At 34.3% G+C, this 22,447-nt stretch overlaps 1 protein-coding gene across 1 annotated transcript; it reads right to left on the bottom strand.

The window, feature by feature from the left end:
- Positions 1-540: 540 nt before the first annotated feature.
- On the bottom strand, positions 541-21,676 carry LOC140743227 (uncharacterized). Its single transcript, XM_073074346.1, has 5 exons — positions 21,540-21,676; positions 11,657-12,357; positions 10,358-10,562; positions 10,004-10,157; positions 541-4,445 (listed from the first exon to the last, which is right to left on the bottom strand). The coding sequence occupies exons 2-5, from the start codon at positions 12,108-12,110 to the stop codon at positions 4,242-4,244; spliced, it is 1,017 nt and encodes a 338-aa protein (XP_072930447.1). The 5' UTR covers positions 12,111-12,357; positions 21,540-21,676; the 3' UTR covers positions 541-4,241.
- Between the last annotated feature and the right edge of the window lie 771 nt (positions 21,677-22,447).

The following is a 22,447-nucleotide window of genomic DNA, read 5'->3' as shown; positions in this document are numbered from 1 at the left end:
CCTTTTGGGTAAACATTTTGTGATCTTATCCAGCAATATTAGAATAATAATTCGGTGATATTTTATGTATGATGCTATATTATGAAATATTCAGAATTATTACTTGCCATATAGGATAGAAAACATACCTAATTACCTACTCATTTTAAAAACAATTTGAAGGGTGTCTAAGGTTAAGCGTGACTTATTCCAAATTCTTTCTAAATTTATAACTTTATCTTCTAGTACATTGGATTTAATTTTGGACACATTTAACTTAATGTGATGTCACATATTCAGTAGGTAAAAGTTGTCTGTCGAATTAAGATAATTTGTTTAGACGTTATATGGAAAGAGTTCAACATACATACAATCATACAAATATATCGGTCATAATCATAACCGTCCTTTTGGCTACACCGTAGTGTCTGTCTTGTGTGGAGATGTTCATAGAACATGGCGTAAGGTAACCAATAGATAAAGTAAAATAATACTGCCTACACATAATACTGCGTTGGGTACATACTGAAGAAATAAAACAACATTTTATGACGACATACATATATTTATTTTTTCAATAGAATCATTTATGATCGAAAGGTTTTTTAATTTTTAATTTCTACGTCCATACAGTATATTAAATTTACTTATCAATACGTTTCCATAACAAACTTTTTGAAAGGACTAACGCACCATCCGGTCGGTATAGATATCCAGCAATCTTATGCTTTAAGATTGTGTAATTGTTGGTCGTAAAATTCGTATGTAACAAGGATGATGCGTCAACCACTTAATGCATACCAGTCTTCAACAATCCAATGAAATACCCTTCCGTGCCAAACGCAATAATTTTCAATAATAATGTATGTACGCATAATTACATTCCTAATAAGTAAGACATACAGAGTGTTTGATTTTATAAAGTATGATTTTGTAATACGTTACTCCAAAGGGTAAATAGGGCCAATGTAATAAAAAATATTTCACATCTAGGCTAGAAGTTTTCAGACGTTTTTACGTTAGTCTTAGATTGAAACGTTTTGTTTAATTTAATATGTTTCATTTTTTTTTAATTAAAATTTTTTGGTCGTTCACCAGAAAACTGACGAAATACCCTTTGCCAATTATATATATTATATTTTTATACGAAAAAATTTTATACATAATATGTCAATATAAAATTGCCACGTTAGCCTGGTCGTGAGACTAGGCTCATCGAAAATTAGACGACCTCGCATTCAGTACGCGGGCGCCTTGTAAATTGAATTCGATTAGATACACGACATGTGTACTAAGAGAGGCATGTAGGGTCCCTTAAAACTTTTGAACACAATTTTGTCATACGGTTACACTATTTTTGTAACCAGTTTTTTCACCTAGATTTACTTTACTCAAAAATGGTTAATTAACATGTCATGATTTTTTGGAAAATGTTTCCACAATCATGTTTTAATATGTTATTTGAGTGTGAAAACTCCATTTGATCAAATACTTTTAAAAAACTTTAGATCAATATGCTATTATTAAAATCGTTGTAAATGAACACTCTGTATATATCTACGCAGGTGTATATAATGCGTAGAAGTCTTCTCCGAAACTTCTTAAACACTATTGTACTTAATATCTAAAAAAGTGTCCTTTGCACTTATGTATAATAATAATAATGGAAATATTATCCAATTGTGTTGAGCTCGAAGTACGAGTACGAATACACAGTAACTTAAAACTAGATAGATAAATTACAGTGAACCATTCTGAGATAAAATGAGGCATTTCTGTTTAATTTCATTCTTGTGCAGGCCGATTGACCCTTTTATTTTTTATGCTTCATAAAAATTAGCGAGTAAAGTTCTATTCGCATCCTTAGACACGTTATAGTACATACATCAGACGTAGCTTGCGTTGGACGAGCGATATGAGGGTCGAACAAATCAATAGGCAACAAAGCGCCATCGGAAGAGCATTGACTTCTTAGGCGACGATGGGCGGTTCTTCATTGACATACACGTCACCGGCTCGGTAGCATCGGCAGCATCGGTAATATTCAACGACTCCGACTGCTATCGACTCCATTGGTGTCGGTACGTTCAGAGTCCACGCGAATTTATAATTTCAGTTAAGCTTCATGACAAAGTGTATTTGTTGTGCTTAGTTTATTTAAGAATTGAATATTGGAGAATATGAAAGCCAGCTCACGTAAACTTGCGTATGAACACAACACGATAATTGTTTATGCTGTTGCTAGTTGTAAAAAACACAAGATGATACGCCGTGTGACAGCAATCGGTCCTCCGTAAGAAAACTTGCGACTACGCCGTTTCTGCCACGTACTATATCGGCAGATGTGAATAGAGCTTAAAATTGTTTAGTCGCCAAAGTAGGAATGGTTCACTGCTGATACAATTGAAATACAAGTAAGACAGTAAGTCCCACGCGATATAAGTGCCATTTTGCACTCTTAAAATTATACTTCGTCCAATTTAGTAGTTTCTTTTTGAAAAATTCGTTTAGCGATTAACGTCTTTTACCGGCTTGAATTTTTTTAATACATTCATGTATATTATTATAGACGATATAATTCGTACGGATTTATTTGGAATCAATATAGTATGTTTTGTAGGTGAATCTATAAACCTGTCTATTTCTAATAAATAAATGTGTCTTTAAAATTTTTACTGTCAAGAAATGCGCAAATTGAAAAGTGTGGTGTTGATGCATAGAAACTACTATAGTGGACCACAAATACAGATGTGGCGCTGAAGAGCTAACACACACTGCTTCTTAAACCTAGACATGGATTACATTATTATCCATAGTGGATCTTTCCCACAGTAAATACTAAGAAGAAGAAAATTGGAGATTATCCACTTACGTATACACGGTTAGCATAGACACTTAGTAAACATAGCTCTTACATGATAAGGATAGATAAGATATATATAGAAATTAGATATATTAGAGAAAAAGGTAAATTAAAAGCATACTTTTCCTTGCTGTCGGCCGTGGGTTTGGTACTAAAACAAATATCATTAAAGTAAAGGAACTTAACCTAAAATTAACTTAATATACAGCATACAAGGTCATAAAAAGGCTTAGCTATTATAAGTACGTATTTTAGATTTTAAATTTTCTGGCATCGTCGTAAAACTGCCGAGTGTGTTATTTCGATGTTCCGAATATTTTATTTATTTTCAGAAATCGTGAATTCTTTATATCAAACTTGTATTATTTCCTTAAGTTGTCGATGATGGTAAAAAATGACAAAAGATTTTTATATGGCGCATTGTGATTTTTAATGATACACTTAAGTTCATCATTAATAATATCAATGTCCCCAATTATTGAAATTTGACATGTTACAGAAAATGTATAGCTAAGTATTTTATTATGACCTTATTTACTCATAAACACAATCACAATGAATATAACACATTTTTTTATATTTATAAACTTAAATTATACATAGGACCTGGACGAGACGGATTCGTTTAGTAATCTTACGCCAAAACGATAATGTTTACTTAATTAAATAATAATAATAAATTAATTAATTAAATACATAATGGTAAAATGCAATTACATTAATGTTTTATTTTTGAGAGCAAAACAGTTTTTTAACTGCGGCCTTAATTAAATAGTAGACCGGCTCAAACTAAGAGAAATAGACTTAAATATTAATCATAAGCAGTCGCTTCCAGAGATATTACAATTGTAGACTATTTGTAAGTATTCGTGTTATAGCGAGTGTGTGCTTATGTTTGAAGTCGTTGCACATTTTTCATATTAATTTATAACGAGTACTCGTGATAAGTAAAGTCACAAATTACAACCGTTCAGCGTTCCATCATATTTAAAGGCATCGGCGTCAAGAAATTTGAACTAGAGAGGGGTAGGAGTCTTTCCGCAAACTGATGATTTGTGTACGCCACAAAAAGTGTTAAGTCACCAGCAAGTAACTACCAAATACTTGTTATAACGTGCTACTTTTAAATGAATAGGAACCAGTCGTAGACTTGATCAATGTTTCAATTGTTTGTAAAGGTTTCTCTCCTTATAGAAAGTTTGCAGCGGCCACAATACCCATATCATGCATACCCGATACAAATTAATACGTTTTTTAATGATTATCATAAATTAAGTGCTGAAGCTAATTTAACTTACAAATAAATCGGTACATACTAAAAGTTGACAAAAACCTAGCACTTTAGATCTTTTTTATCTGGTAGCGACTGCTGGAGTGTGTAATGAATATTGTAATAATATTACACGATGTCTTTGTCATGGTAATAACGAGGCCGGAAGCCACAGTACGTTTTTATGTAAGAATCGATGTGCAACATCTCAGAAACGAAAGGTTCATTCGCTAATAAGCGAGCGAGGCGGCATAGCATGTCGAACAGTTCTCCCTCAGCGAACCCTAGTTGACGATTGCAGCGAGAGATATCCAGAAGAAGATCTGCTGGTAACTTGGGGGAGAATTAAAATGAGATTAGTATAGTAGGTGATTGATACAATTATATCTACATAATACACGCTTGCAAAGTTATACTTCTTTCAAATTGTAACGCGGTCAACATTGAATGTTATTAGTGCATTAATAATTTAGAAATAATACGGCAAACTTCGACGTTTGCTAAGTATTTTAAAAATTTATGCGATAAACACTAGGTTTTGTAGTTTCACCTCGGTTGCATCTGTCGGTTCACGCATAAAGAAGTATAACTTAAATACAAAAGTAGATCATAAAAAGATGCAACTACTAATTCAAATGTTTAATTAAAACCGTAGTTGTAAAGTTATAAAATTATGATAAAACGAGCAAGCCTTGGGCTAACGTATGTTATTTTAAAATATCGATGAATTTATAGAGCAGATAAGAAGGACAAAAATATGATACAATTGGAGAATTAAGGATTGTTATGAAATAATATCAGAGGCCAGGCTTGATTTCATTTTTTACCAGTTCATGATATACAATCGCGCATTCTGTAGCATTTTGCAGGAAACCAACAAATATATAAGTATCGCGGAGTAATATATTTATGGGATATCCAATGCTGCAAATGTTTGGTTGGTGTAATATTGTTCTTATAATTTTATATAGATGTTCCAAACATGATTTTTTTTGACAGTACATAAATACATAAACGTACAATTAAAACATAAAATTTTAAAGAAATATGTGCCGCGTATGCATATACAATGTGTTATAAATATATAATGATATTTGATGTACAAAATTTCTTGTTTATTATTTAAGTTTTTTTTTGTAGAGAAGCAGCTATGGATATTCGTTTAATAATCAATATTATTAACTTCGTTATTACGTATTTTATACTTATTTAAAGGAATTAATGTTTATTTTTTAACAAAAAATCCAATTAATGTCAAATTATACAGAATCTTCAAATTATTCTTACAACTTTTACTTGATTGTGGAATTTAAATAATAATATGACTAGTGAAACGCTGTATAAAATTAACATAAAAATAAATCAATCGTTTAAAATTGTAAAGTATACACATAAAGGTTTAAAAAACGAATACTATTTTTCCTTCTTTCAAAAACAATAGGAATTATATGTAGCAACCTATTAAAAATTCTTTATTTTCTTAATAGAAAGGAGTCGTCAATTTAAAATAGCTTGTTATTGCAGACCGCTAGGAAGGCGTAGTTCACAGTCGCTATGCTACGTTATGCTACGCTATGCTTCGCTAAGCTAACGATTGAACATTGATTTCACTAACAAGTTTGTATCGTTATATTACTTCATGGCAGTAACAATAGCACTAGGAAGATGAAAGTTTCATTTGTGTTTGAAATATAATTTTACCAATACTTATTCAATATTACCCGTATATTTGATTTTAATTTTTTATGTCACTTTCGATCTGTTCATTTTATTCCGCGTTTCTGCCTATTGTAGCAGAGTGTGTGTTTATTGGTTGGCAAATAAATAAAATGTAGGTAAATTGCCTCATTATACGAATCTGTACCAATCCGTAGCGGGCTGACGTAGCAGTGTATTTGCGAGTAAAGCCAAGTCTAATAATAGAAAACTAATTGGTTGGTGATGATGATGATCTTCATTCAACCCATTACCTACTATCCCACTGTCACAATTGTCCTCCCAATTAATTTCTTCACCGTTTACCGTACCTGTGATCTAAGACCTCAATCGAGAGTGCGATTTTCTATATAAGCTATCACTGCTTACGCTTACTGCAATCCTGTGTTATTTACATAATATCGTATCCTCGTATATATCAAACAAATCATATTCTTCTGTCGATTTATTAATGGTTAGGTAAACTTAGTACTACTAACCCAGTTAGTAGTACTAACCCAGTAATTGAAATTTGATAGAAATGTTTTCAATTGTATTTATTGGAAAGCGAAGCTGGTGGCGAACCAAATAAAATTAAGGGAAAGGTACTGTACTGTATTATATTTTATTTGCTTATTTATTATACACAGATTTTAAGTTACTATCGATGTAGCCGAATTTCCAAGTTTACCTCCAACTCCCCAGCAAGCATATTTTAAGAGGATTTCACTGTTACGGATTGAGACCTGTCAATTTGAAGACTATATTGATATTGATTGCAAACTCGACTGGGTTCAAACTGTTTGCGTCAGATGAGTCTATATAATCTAGATAAATTGAGTCAATGGAGCTTAAGTAAATAGATGAGCTAAATAGTTGAGCTCTTTATGTTACATTGTGCGCTTTTCTAAGTTGAAGTCTTACAATCACAAAAGACATCTGAATTGATAGCTAAACAGATACCTAATCAAATGATGTTGAATACATTACAAAAAATGGTTAAATAAGTTACTGAAAATACTAGTAATCGGCAAAAATAAATTATTAACTTTTCTGAATAGTGAAAATTGTTCGACCTGTATTTTCAAAAAAATTTAAATACTTTTTAAATATACACTCACAGCAGTTAAAATAGGTTAAAAAATATCTCGAATTTGACCCTCAATAATGTTCTGTCATTCCGGTAGTAGGGAAAATGCAAATGGGGTACTTAAATTGAAATTCTGAAATCTAAGAAAAAATAATAATATTCGGTAATTTGTCGATAGAATGTAAAGAATTGTATTAATTTCGTTGGTTATATAATAGTTATAATGACTACGATTGAGGCGTTTAAGCTTATTGCTTATTAATTTAATTAATGTGTATAAGTTTTTGTTTTGCTAGACTAGCTGTGAAGATTTGCGATAAGAGCTGCTTTGCGGCAGAAATAATAGTAATTTAATGATATAACATCAGGCGAACCTGATTTAGTTAGGTGGATATTAATATCAAAAGTGTAAATTGTAATTATAAAGGAAAATGTGTAGGTATTAAGCTATCAATCCATTTTAAAGTGCCTAAAACGAAGGAAAGATTTTGTAAAAAAAAGAACTAAGAATTTTGAAATCCATGTAACAATATCGGAAAACGTCTACTTCGTGCATCTAGCTGTTTTTGTAATAAATAGTGAAGAAAACTTTCAAACAATGCGAAATCTATTAAAAGTTAGAAAATGAGACTGTTATTATTAAATGTCCTATTTATTAAACAATGTAATTATTATCATTTATGAGTCTCGTCTACCCTAGTAAGAGCATGAAAGAAGGTTTCATTTGACTCTCTAATATAAGTCAAAAATGAATCTAACAAAGACAGCTCGCGAAATATTAAAGAAAGCATCGACGCAGGTCTCAATTCATAAAATGTATTATTAATCAGACATGAATTTAATGAGACAGGTCTAACCTGAGATGAACTCAGGTCTCATTTTGTACAATTTATTATTAGTAAAATATCAATCTAATATAACAGATCTTTATTATTATTTCGGGCTTCAACGACGGCCCCATTTTAACCAATTTATAATTAGTCTCACAAAAATTGAATTGAACAGGTCTATAATATCATTGGGAGCGTGAACGCTGGTCTAATTTCATACAAATAAATTATTAATGAGACATGAATCTAACGAAACACCTGTAGTCCGACTGCTATTAAGGGTAGCATAAACGCAAGCTTCATTTTGTAGAAATTATTAGTCAAACACGAAATTAGTGTAGCTGATTTAAAATATATATACGCAGGCCCTTTACAAACTATCGCGAAGCAAAAATATCGCGGGAATCCCTAATCGCTACTATTATCTCATCGCCTCAGCATCCAATAAACACCCGCGCTGTTTCAAAACTTTCAAAACTTCAAGAGCTTTTGCAGCTTTAAATTTTCGCAGTGGACTGCGGTGGAATTATAACCATCTTTTATATTGAGAATTTAAATTCATAAGCTTTTAAATTTATGCACCTTATTATAGAACATTTATATATGTACAATTTAAACATTATTAATTTTAGAATGCAATGATGCTTAAAAAAACTATTTCATGCCTTCTTTACTTCTACTAGGACAAAGATTATGAAAACATATAACTATCACATTATTACGTTATGAACTTTTAGCATTATATACTTCATAAGTAAACAATGAATGTAATTAAATTCTAATAACTTCAGTTCTAATAAAGTATAGTCCACATTTTAGTTGGATTTGATTATAATAATTTTAGATACGTGGATGCTGTTAGATACTAAAGCGATGAGTAAGCGCTGATAAAAAAAAAAACCGTCGTTCATACCTCAATAGTCCATTTATATGAAACATTATTGCATTCGTAGGTACTCGGCCTGTCCGAATTAACCCGAAAATGTTTCCATGGATTTTAAACGCCCACACGATATTATACGATAGGGACCTTGTTCACATTTTACTCGAAATATGTGGTGCCTACAGTGTCAGAACAACTGAAGATGACCAGAGTATCCAGGATATATGGTAGTTGATACTACAAGCTCTTACGGTACCTTCAACACTGCTTACGAAGGAAGAGACGTCCTTAAAAGCTAAAAAAAATGAGTATTTCAGTAAGAACTCTCTGTCTGCTCCTAAGTTGTGTGACGATGAATTTTTGCCTTTAGTTTTAATACCTTATGATAATAAAAAAAATATTATTTAATATTTAAAATTGATATCTGCGATGGATTTGACGATTATGGTATTAACTAAATATTGGGATACTTTTGATACCAAAGTTTAAGGATAATAAATTTCGGTTGTTTTAATTTACAAATTTCAACATATTCAGAAAATTTTCGAATTTATCGTGTTTTCAAAGATATAGGATAAATTAAAAAGTAAGATAAGTACCACCGTCGCAATTATTTCTGCCACAAAGCAGCAATGCGTATAGCCCAGTGTTCCCTTATAAACCGTCCATAAAATTTGTCTAGGAATAAGAACCATTATAGTTCAGTATAATTTCGTAAAGCGTTTTAACTAAACAAAAAAAGTATAGAGAATCCAATTATTTGGAATTTAAAAAAATCTGTATGAATATAATTAAAATCGGACTTAATTATAATTTATTCAAACTTTAGGTATATTTTTATTTATACTCGTATTAACGCTTTTTACGTTTTATTAATTTTACTTTTCTTGAATCTTTTTGGAAATAAATCTTTAACAAAGAAAATCACAGCCAAGAGTTTATTTCAAGCTATTCATACAAATTATTCAAAATTTAGTATTTTGAATACTATCAACAAATATTTTGTAAATTAATTAAAACTGTAAAATGTTGTTGTTATGTATGATTTAAATGCTGAAAACAAATACACATGTCAACACACTAAACATAAAATATTTATAAACACAACTAATATTTTGGCTAGGAATTGAACCCAGTCATTTAACACAATAATATAAGGACTATAGAATAAAAAAATTATCTTCAATATGTTAGCTCCTATTGTTATTGTCAAATGATATTCCGAGAGTGCATCTTTTTGTACTATAGAGTATAAAAAAAATGTAACAATGATCAACACAGTTTGAATTTTCAAATCTTTGAAATTTATGTCGAGTTGAGTATTTATGTCGTAGAAGACGTTCAAATCAGAAAGTGTAGTCTCATATTTTATATAATAAAGTCATATACTTACAAATTCCGGGAAGAGGAAAAAGTCGAAGTCGACTTTAGTCCTGATGGGTAGACCGTCGTAGTCCACCATTATGGTGAAGTGCGAGTTTGTGGGTAGCACTCTGAAGAACAGTCCGGCCCTTACTTTCCCCTCAAAGTCCCGCGCAAGTACACTCCTAGTGAGAATAATCGAATCAGAATTATTTTATAAGAATGTAGTAGCAGATAAGCATGCAGTCATCTGATGGTAAGTGTGAACATTGTAATTGACCCCTTATAATAGACAAAGCTATCCATACACGAGTTTACACTCGTGTATGGATTATTTGAAATGTTTCAAAAGTTACTAAATTTTGAAATAAATATATACGCTTACTTCAGCTTATAAACGAGGTTGCGTTTTTCGGTGACAGGAATGGCGCTCAAAAATGGCTGAGCGTAATAGATCAAAGCGACCTCTTTGTCGGTGCGTCCATCTCTAGTCTTTAACTCGTGCCACTCAAGGTAATTGGGATTGGCAGGGCTCAAAACATATTGAATCTGTTTGTAAAAGTCAAAGTCGAACATCTGGAGGTGCCAACCTGAAAGATAAACACGTTTTAATAATATAATACTACAGAGGCTACTACTGTTATGGAAGCTCAATAGTGCCTGGAGTTGCTTTCAAACTAAAGAAGGGGTCACGTTACCTAATAATTATTAATATAATAACATATCGTTTAAAAAAGCGAGAAGTTGAGAATTTATTAATATATTTAGGGGTCGTGGTAGCAAGGCCACATTTCCCATTTTCCTTTCATATGTTTTACTAACTTGTCCTACAAAATGCTGTAACCGCGGTTAAAATATGAATTTGCCCTTCTTAAGAATGTATAAATATGGAATAAGAAACTATTTAATAAAGCAATAGTTTGATTGGCATACTGGAATATTAATTGCTAAGAAACTTGTGTGTTCTATATGTCAAAATTTTGCATGAACTGATTTATTATTTATTGTTTGTTTCGTTTTAGTCATTTTGTCTTGAATCCACACTAATCTATGACTCTAGTCAATTAATCTAGAAATTGGTGGAAGAGTATCGTTTTAAAACTTATCGCCGTAATCATAATTTATGATTCCATTATTACGGCTATTATTATTATTACGGCTTTCACGTTATGAACTTCTCCAGCTCTAAATGGACAAAATCGCAGGGAAAATGCGAGTAGGCAGAAGAAAAAAAATTTTGGCTGCGAAACATTTGAGAGTGGACCGGGATAGCGCGCAGCAACTATTGTGCCTCTCAAAGAACCGTGAGGGATGTAGAAAGCTGACTTTCACTAGTTAGAGAGGCACCTCAAGAAGAAGAAGAATATCTCCGACTTCCATAAATTGTAAATTTTTCATAGTCTTTGTATATTTAGCAAATTTTGCAAATAGAAACCAATATTGATGATTCGATCAGCGAAGCTTATATCTTAGGAGCAACCGGCAAACTTTTTTATTTACCGCAATTCGGCACTTTGTAGTAACATAAATTTATATAATTAATAGGCGTTTATGTATTTTTATATTAATTATTCTGCAGAAATCTGCAATTTCATATTATAACTCCAATTTATTTAACAATATCTCTCAATAATAGGTAAATTTAACACCAACTAATAATAATATGAATAATTTGGTAAGTCACCTGAATGTGGATAATTCCGGTCGGCCATGATAGTAACAAAATGTGCAATATGATATCCCGGGTCGGCGAGGATCACACCATAGCGACCGTCTATGTAAACCTTAGCGCAAATTACCACGTGCTCTTTTTCCGTGCGGATCACGGAAGCAGGTCCGGGCCCATCTATGACATAGCGCTCTACGTCAGATATGTTTTCTTCACAAGAGGCGAGCGCGAAACTTGAAGCATACTCGGGGAACCAACGGTCCAAATCATGGAGTCTAAGCATAAGTTGGAACGCAAGACCGACGCAGGTATTCCTGTTCTCTCTGAGCGATGGTTGGTATCTATTGAAGAAGTCATGTAAAGGCCCACCGATCATCATGTAATGTTCCGCCATCGTCAGAAAATTGCTTACAGAATCATAATTTTCCTCTGCCAATAGCATCCTTAAAATGTTATTGGATGCTTTCATTATATTCTCGTAATCAGTCAATGTAAGATGTATAGGCTCTCGACTGGGTCCCCAGTGCGCGGTTGGCAATGGCGGGCCAGTGAAGAAGCCGTCGCGCCTTTTAAGGGCTCCCAGGGAGCCCGCCGCCAGTCATGGAGCCCTCTCAGTATGGTGTGGACTCCGCGGGATGAATTCAGGGGCCTCGACGCGCAGGTTTTGTTGCTCTCCGTTGTAATTCATTCTGCTAGGTGCGGGGTCTTGCCCGCGGCTATGAAATCAAATTAAGCTTATTGTATTTATTAAGTACTTTACTTCTTACTAATATACTTACTTACTACTAACATTACTATACGTCTATTAAGAAAAATCAAGAAAATCGTTGGAGCCGTTTCGCGGTTGTTGATATAAATATACAATATACAAGAATTGCTCGTTTAAGGGCCGATTTCACCAACGTCGCATAAATCTTATTCCCAGAATAAGTCGTTAGTTACTCGCGAGTAAGCCTATTTTACGTTTCACCAACATTTATCCTAGTGACAAAATCTCTACACTGAAGTAAAGTCGTATACCGCCGATTTCGGCCGAATAAGCGGCTATTCTTAGATTAGTAGTGTCATTTTTCTGTCACTGTATTGTATGTAGTACAACTTGTATTTATTACTTATATCATAGATTAAAACCTTAATAATGACACGTCGTCTAAAGACAGAAAATCGGTTTTGTTTAATAGTACTTTATATAATTATATAAAACAATAATAAAGATTTGTTTAAAAATCGAAATACGACAAAACTAAACCAAAAAGCTCGGGATCACTGTCAACTAAACTGTCAAGATAACGTATTTTTCGAACAAATGTAAGAATATGCAGCGCTATTGTGCAAGTATACGTCAAACTGACTATTTTACTTGGATGCATTACGTATTTGTTCAATTCATTCGTTCAACGTCACAGAGTAACTATGTGAGAATTAGATATCCTTAGACTAACGTGGTGAAACGAAATTGAAGTTAACCATAGAATAAATTGACAGAGTAACGTTATACCGGGATAGCTACTCTAGTATAAATTAAGTGTTGGTGAAATCGGCTCTAAAGGTATTAGATAGATAGATAGATAGATATAACTTAGTTATGTATATAAACATACTTATATTTATTTCTGTATTTGTGAATTTATTTATTTTTATAATATAGTAGTAGCAGACGAGCATGCAGTCCACCTGATGGTAAGTGGCTACTGCCGCCCATGGACATATCCAATCAACTCCATGCAGAATTCCGACCTAACTTCCATCATAAGCGTTGTAAGCAAAGACGATAAAACACGTCAGAATAGTCTAAAATCATATATGCACAAACATATAATACTTGTTTTCAAGTAGTTATATAAAAAGTATGGGAAAAATGTATGTAAATTTTGTAACTATGTTCTTGTTTTAGTTTATACCTTAATTTAATATTCTTTTTACTGAAAATTTTATGTAATTAGTAAATTAATAATTATAATTAAAAAATTGAAATTAAGTAGTATTTTGATTTGGAATAAAACGTGTTAGTTAACAGTCGTATAACATTTTAAAAATTCAACTTTGAAAAATATTTGGATAGCAGGATATTTTTAAGGCACCAGAGCCAATGATAGGTGATGAAGGGCGGTCGTCCATTTCGATAAAGACAACTTCCTCAATTATAAAATCATTTATTGCCACGAAACAGCCAAAACAATAGTCTACAACTGTGCAGCAGTAATTCTACGAGATGTTACTCCTTCGAGCGACAAATATATGTAGAATAATTAATCCGTCCGTCAATTAATCCGTCGGTTAATTAGACGTCTTGAGAGAGTTGCAGTCAGTTATTAACTTAAATTTTCTGCCATACAAGAAATGCCGAAAATGTTTAATAGCACGTACCACTGCCAGTGTTGCGAGTTCATAGGAGTGGTACCTACTTTCGGCTTCTGTAGTTCGCACACTCATGTAAGCAATTTCCATGTTGCCTATTGTTTATAACTTGAACCAGTACGGCACCATAACCGAGAGAGCTTGCGTCGGTGAACATTTCTATTTGAACATCTTCCTGAAAAATAGTCAGAACTGGTTCAGCTGTCAGGCACTCGATTATAATGTTACGTGCGGTTTCGTGTTCGTGATTCCAATTCCACTTAGCACCCTTTTTAGTCAAAGCATAGAGTGGAATCATTATGCGGGAAAAATTGGGAATAAATTTCCGAAAATATACTGCAAGGCGATTGAATTACCTCACTTGCTTAACCGTCGTAGGAATAGGTGATTTTACTAAGGCCTCTATTTTCCGGGGACTAGGACGTACTTGTCCTTCAGAAATGACATAACCGAGATATTCCACGGACTTTTTGAAAAAAGAGCATTTATCAACATTGATTGAAAATCCACTTTTATGTAAAGCAATCATTTTTTTTTCTAAATTTATTAAACCTTCCTCGAAAGTGCTTTTACACAGTACATCATCGATGTATAGTTGGGCAACATCCCCTAGGATCCCTTTCCTAAGCTCTGTTAATACATCGTTGATATACAGCAGGCGCATTACAAAAGCCAAATGGCATTGTTAAAAATTCAAATAGACCGTCTGGTGTAATAAATGCTGTTTTCTCGATAGAGTCGGGAGAAACGGGTATCCGATGGAAGCCCAACGCCATATCTAACGTTGTAAAGTAACGAGTTCTGGACAGTTGATCTATTTGATCTGCAATTAAGGGCAATGGGTAATTATCATGAACTGTGTTAGAATTTAACTCACTGTAATCTTAACTAAAATTATGCGGCTATAAATTTAATTAAATTATTCTTGTGGTGGCGACCCTTAGCACGTGACTCCTATGACGGGGGGACTCCAATATGGTGCGAGTAAGATGAAAGGCATTTGTTAGCTGGTCTTGTACGGCCCTTGTTGCAAAGTTCGCGAACAGGGTTAATGGCCACCCCCCTAATGTCCTGGGGACTGATAGCAAACACGTGCTGTAGTCGGCAGGATAGCGTCTCAAGACTGGATAGCGTTCGTGGGCCATAATGGTGGCTTCTAGTATTGTGCACCAATAAGCTGCTAAGGGCAGGTGATTTTTTTGGGCTGCTCCCATCCCTGCCGAAAACCCTCCGGCTATGTCTCCATTGAAGGAAGGTATTGTTTGATTGGCCTCGCTTGACATTTTTGATACCCTTTTTAGAGCAGAGCTCACTTGTGCTCCTTTGAAGAAGAATTCCCTTCCGTATTCTAGCAAATTTGAGGACACCCATGTCTCCTCCTACTTGAGGGTTATACCTGCCGCTGTGCATAACCCCCATAATGTTTCTTGGGACCACTTAATGTATTCACCCCTTGTCATTCTGAGCTGCGTTGGGTAGTCTAAGGTTGAAAACTTGATTATCCCCTTGACCTGTTAGGGTAGCAATGGTTCTGCATCTCCAAGATGCAACCAGTATCAAGAGAGAGTCGCTAATGTCCATCCTTTTTGTCTCAATCCCTCCATCCAAGCCTTAGGACCATGTATGCATCTGGGGCCATTTTCTGGTAATCCATCGTGACCTTGCTTGGGCGGACAGCACCTGTCTTGAAACAGGAGTATAGATTCCAGCGGGAATTTTTGAGTATAAGCAAACACATTATCAATTCCTAGTAGTTTGTCTACCACTTCAAACAAGGGAGTTACACCCTGCCATGCCTGAAGCTGGTACACCAGCTTGAGAAGTCCATGGCCAAAAACATATATCCACCTTCCTCTATAGACGACATTTCAGACATCCTTAATATATGCTTAAATAAGTCATCTTCATTTTTTGTCAAGGTTTGATGAGGTATATATTTGAAAACATGCTTTATGTTGTTCTCAGTTGCAACCTGAAATAATCTCATCTCTAACGTCAGTTTCCCAAAGAACCGTGGTTTCCTTTTCTTCATCTCTCTTTCTTTTGCAACACCTACAGTGACCTTCCAACTTTTTGGGAAAGAACCCATAATTAGTCCTGTGGGCTTGAGCATCATACTCGTATGGCCAATGCTCCAAACTTGGTATAATAGCTTTATCAGCAAGGACGTCTGCAGTATATATTTGATAATCAAACTCCATAGTCTTCTCGAACTGTATGTTGCCGAACATCTCTACTATCCAAGGTTCATTGGGTCTTTCTCCCCAATAGCCTCAATATTAAGGGGTCAGCTCCTGGCACTAAATTAGGCCATTTCCTTTTCTGGTTATAATAATTTCTTGAGAATTCCAATACGAATGCTCTTCTCACAGTTTCTGCAACCCCTTTTAGACCTGGTTTCATAACAGACCCCTTCTCTATCCATGTGGCAACGCTTTCATCCATCACCACTTCAGGATGGCCAAAGCATTTTGTAATCCAGTCAGCTCAAGGGCCACGTGGGCACCAACTGCATCAGTAATTCGCCTTGTTGCTGTCTTGATCAGCATAGAATGTGGGTGTTTTTCTATAACTTCACACAGTTAATTCATAAAATGAGGATTTCCTTCTATGTCCTTTAGTATAGTAGTAATCACAAGAGCAAATCTTAAGAATGTTATAAGCATTATCCTTGTAGAGACCTATGACATGGAGCACAGAAAATATAACATTTGCAACCTCATTGTACAAGTTATATCCAGGATATTTCCGTTGGCACATATGGCTATAAGCCAATGCTGAGAACCAAGCATTTATGCAATCTCTTACAGCCAGAAAATGGCTGTGCGTCACGACATAGGCGAATTGGTCAGAGACCCAGATTACATGAAGATTTCCGTAGCATTTCCCTTTACACCCAAAGAATGAGTATCCAACAGAATATGCTTCACTGAATGTTATGTCTCTAACTATTCTTGAGAAAGTGTTCTTTATGTTGTACGTATATTTTAGGAGAGGAGGGGGTCTCAAGGCTGCTCCTTTTATGGACACACCACAGTAATCAATACTTCCCAAGTTTGTATCATCATTGGCTACTCTTATGTGTTTTGACAGATCAGGTGTTGTTCTCTTGTGGGTTTCTTACTTACATGGAGTAGAGCTCAGTGAATAAATTGGTCTGATGGCAGATAAGAGACCCCTTTTGTGTCCTTCTTTAAGAGAATGTGCTCTTTTTTCAGCCCTGGCGGATTCTCCCAGTTTTTGAACATATAGGCTATTTCTCCATTATGTAGAGCAGATTGAATATGTCAATTTCTTCTGAATATGGGTTTTCTCGTCGGTTGTATGTGGGGATCACTGTCCTTTTCCTCCATCCTCGCAATGGTCATTCTTAGAACCTGTTGTACTATGTCCAGGTGGGTAGCCTGATCTATGAAAGACTGACTTCCTAGATAGTTCTTCTGAACCTTCTTGGTCCTCTGGCCCATTCAAGTGTCGCTGGATACTTCGCATGGTTCAGTGTGGGCTGCCACAGAGTAATTCTCCCCTTCTATAGTCTTGACTTCTGAGAGTGCCCTGTCCAGTGTCATAGCCTCGGAAAGTACGCTAGGTATCTCTACTGCCCTGTTTCCTGATGTGGAGAACTGTGACATGAGGCTTCAGGTACGCATCTTGGTACTCACTGAGAAGTGCTTTTACAATTGGTGGTTCTCTGTCCCGGATTGTCCTTCCTCTCAGGTAGGCATCCAGTAGCTCTATTCTTGCATTCATATGACTATACAAGGAGGCCCTGTTATCTACCAGGTATTTCCATATTGTTGACAAAAATCCATCATTTAACATGGACGTCCTGCTGACTCGTGCACTAAAACCCCCCCGGTGGCCGTCCTCGGCGCTGCGTAGAGGACTCCGGGATCTCCAAAGGAACGCAACCGGAGTCCTCTTAGCGCGTTGCCCCATCGGGCTCTGCCCAGGTGAGCTTGACGCTCGCCACACCGTCTGGTGGGCACGACGGTATGCGACCACACATACCGCCGTCCTTCCCGGGGTCACTAGCCGGGCGGTTCGAGGTCCTGCTGACTCCTGCCAGCCCAGCGGCCCATCTCTTCATTCCGGCTGGTTGATTTAGAGCTGTGGGTTTTTTACTAATCCTATTAGATATGCAAGCCCTATGAATCCTGCTCCTTGTTGGCCAGCTGCAGTTGCAACTAATCCTGATGCTGCTCGCTCTATGTATTCGACTGTAACTGAATTGGTTACATTCATCACCCAGTCACATGATATCATGAGATTATCTGAGAGTGAAATGCGCTCCGAATTATCAACACTTGCTAACAGGACAGAGACCATTTTTACGGGTATGCGTATAATAGTAAAAACAAAAGATTTAATGCCGTATACTGTTCTCCCAGTAAAGCGTAAATAAAAGTCTTAGAGTTCTGGGTATTAGGAAGTTTTAATGGAAATTTCCATTTGGCTCTCCTTTTGAAATAACATAACTCGTAATTGTTTATGATTTATAACGAAAAACTAAAGTCATTTTTAACACGCTTTTATTAGCTTGGGTTGTATGTTTGTATGTATATATGTATGTAACAGTAACGGAATCTTTGAACCCGATTTCTATCCACTTTGAACGTTCAGTTTAATTCAAAATTTTGAAAAATTATCAAAAACCCATGACAATACACGATTTTAATAATTTTGTAGCATTGTCCTTATCAACATCCTCACGATTAACGATTTTCGAGGCGAGAGAAAGGGCCTCATGGAGAATTGAGGCAAAGTTACTAGATTGATTTTAGTTTCTAAAAATAATAATGTTATTTCCCTATAACTCAAATGTACTGAAACATATCTATAATGCCATCTTGTAGAATGATTTTTAGGATTCCGTACTCAAAGGATAAAACGAAACCCTACGCTGCCTGTTCGTGAGTCACAGGGCTTTATCTCTTAAACCGTAATAGATATACACTTGATTTTTTTTACAGACGAAGCATAATGATAGTCGCTATAACAACAAATACTAAAAATTAATAAAAAAAAATATAGTTCAAAAAAATAAAAACAAGCTTTTATGATAAAATCAACTAAACAGTAGAAAGTAATTTTCAATCTAGGAATCAATTAAGGAACAGTAAATTGTATAATTGTGAAAAAAGCGTGGAGTGCTCCACTTATCAATTTTCGAAAAGCACCCCACACTTTTTCCACAATTATACAATTTACTGTTCCGTAATTATTATTATTACATCTTATTTAGTTTACAAAAAAATGATATGCTGAAAAATCCTTGAGCTACATTTTTCTATACGTCATTCTGAATTTTCACGTTTTTTAACGTTCGATTAGACTAATACTGTTGTTATAAAGCAAAATAAAAGGTTATTTTCAAGAGACATTGAAGTCTTATACATTAAAGCACTGCGCTTCGGCCGTCGGCACTGTCGTAATTATTTTTGCAACGAATAGCATCACAAAATAACAGCATGTAAAGTTACTTGAAATTATTTGAAATTAATATGCACGGCATTTCTCTATATATCTTTGTTTGTGTATATGCGACAATATTTTTAATATTTTTAATGCTGGATCCTATAACGTTACGCATTTCTATAGGTCTCCGGCTCGGTGCCAAGATTTGCGAGTCTCACTTTTGTCCGTGTGGGCAGGAGGTGGACACGTTGGGTCGACATGGTTTGTCCTGTATCAGGAGTGCCGGCAGGCTATATCGTCACGGGACTCTGAACAGTTTGATTCGTCGGGCTCTTGCTACCGTCTCTATACCAGCGACTTTAGAACCCCCAGGTCTTTTTAGAGACGATGGCAAGAGACCTGATGGAATCACTCTAGTTCCATGGAGTCTCGGACGACCCCTGATATGGGACGCAACGTGCGTTGATACTTTAGCCCCCTCTCACCTAGCTAATACTTCAGTGAAAGCGGGGGCTGCAGCCGATCATGCCCAGACTCTCAAGCGTCGTAAATATAGTAATTTATTAGACAATTACTTGTTTGCGGCGCTTGCTTTAGAGACAATGGGTCCATGGTCATCTGACATGAAAAAATTCATGTCAGATATGTCGACCAAACTTGTCACTGCTTCCGGTGACCAAAAAGCTGGCGGCTATTTTGCACAAAGATTAAGTCTTGCCGTGCAGCAAGGAAACGCCGCCAGCGTTTTGGGAACCATGCCTCACACGGCAATTTTAGATGGCTTATTTTATTTATAATTTTCTTGTATATATTTTGTAAATAAGTCAATTTTTAGTTTATATTTAACATTTAATGTATTTTAGTAATTAAAAATGTATCAATAAAGTATAATTGATCTATAAAATATTTCCTTTTTAGATTTTTTGAAATATCCGAGTATGATTAAGAAGTTAACGTTATAAAAGTTTCTAAAATTTTGTTATTTTGTTTATAATAATATTATGAACTGTACAAAATGAAAACACTCGAAAAATGACGTCATATTACCTATATTTCTTGGAGAAAAAAATACGTCATTTTTACAGTACTTTATTGTTATTGATTTTAAAGTAAAATAACGAACTTTTAAAAACATGATCATTTAAAACAAATAATATATAAGAAAAGGTCCAAGAGGGGTTTTTAGATCAATTATGTCGTAATTATTTATGTCGCAATTTTTACAAACGGAGATCCGAAAAAAACAGTCATGTTAGTTAACAATCGTATAGCTTTTGTAAAGGCTCATACCCAGTAGTTAAACTGAGAAATCAACTTAAAAATGCAGTTTTTATGTATTCACGTGACAGAATAAATATATATTTTTTTTTAATTTTAAGATTTATATTGAATACTAAAAATAAACTATTATATGCGATATACCGTTTTCGCCAACGACGCGACCATGGTGTATCGGGCGCGCGAAAAAAATAAAAATAAAATTATAAAATACGTAATAGTTCCGGAACTAGGACTTTTTAATATAGATTTTCTATTTTTTATTACCTCCCTTTTTACGTTACTTAACTCATAACATTTTTTTTTATTTATAAATGAAAAGCTAAAGTCCTTTTAAATGCATGTCATTTTCTTTAAAATAATGCATTTTTATGTCCTATGAAATTCTTGAGATACAATTTGGTATACCTACGTCATTCTGAATCGGATGAACTATATTTTATATTTGATGAGCTTTCTCTTTATTTTTTTTACATTTTCGAAACATGTTCACTTAGACTAGAATAATAATTATACCTCTATAAAATTAATACTTGATTTGTCTCTCAAACCAACAAATATTTAATTTACAATCTAAAATAATTACGTCAACAAAATACAACACCAATATGTAATATTTATATCTAGAGAGAAAAAAGATTTAAAGTTTTAAAGTTTTAAAAACAAAAATCAGCATTTCTCATAATTTAAATCAAAACAATAATCTACTTATATTCAAATAAAAAAAAGAATGGGTAAATATAAAAAAATATTATACTTAATATAAAAAATGTTGTTTTTAAAACTTCAGAATTAAAAAAAAATATTAAAAAGCTACATAATGTTATTGAAATAAGTTTCTTACCTGACTCGAGACATACAATTTCCCACCGTGAGGGTTAAGCGACCGCGGCGGGGATACTCGTAAATCACACGAATTCGCGGAAACTTTGACCTGTTGAGCTGTTAGCGTTAAGAAAACACACGTGCGTACCCGTACCAGCTGCCCTCGCAACTAAAGCTCTTCGCGCCCAACTAGCCCGATCAATAAAGCTGTGTCATCCCCAAATAGTGTTGCCAGTGCTGCGATTAAAATTTCCCACACTCCTTAACTCGGTGTGAGGTGTTCTACATACAGTAGAAAAATCAGAACCGACAGTTTTTACGTGATTTTATTTAACTTTGATTTCCTAATTGCAGTAATGAGACCAAAATGAATAAAAAATGGGTAAAAAACATGAAAAATAAACGTTTTTAAGTTTGAGACTTCTAAATCACGCCTGAAGTCCATTAAAATTAACAATACTCTTTTTCGTAAGGACTATCGTTAGATGTCGCTATTTTTCATTTATAATTTATGCCATTAGTGCCGCCGTATTTTTTCAACATTGTTGCATTAATTGTTTTCAATATTGTTTTTTGAACTGCGCAAAAATAAAAAATAAAACTCTACCTTGCTAATGGAGCAATATGGAGCAAGTTTGATATTGTATAATGCATTTGCGACGCATGTCTACAATACCTACCATTTTTTTTCAATGAATGATAGGAAGTGTTTATAACAGTACTAATAATCTGTTTATATATATATATATATATATATATATATATATATATATATATATATATATATATATATATATATATATATATATATATATGTGTGTGTGTGTGTGTATATATACACATTTACATATATATCGTATGTTTAATGTACCATATGTCCCTTGCTATCTAAAAAAGAAATCTATACTATCTAATTTAGGAAATGGA

This window comes from Epargyreus clarus, unplaced genomic scaffold (assembly GCF_041222505.1).
Source record: "Epargyreus clarus isolate Ecla_fem2 unplaced genomic scaffold, WU_Ecla_fem_2.2 ptg000007l, whole genome shotgun sequence".
In the NCBI taxonomy this organism is placed as follows: Eukaryota; Metazoa; Arthropoda; class Insecta; order Lepidoptera; family Hesperiidae; genus Epargyreus; species Epargyreus clarus.
Note: the sequence above shows the minus strand (reverse complement) of the source record. Positions and strands in the feature narration are given on the sequence as shown.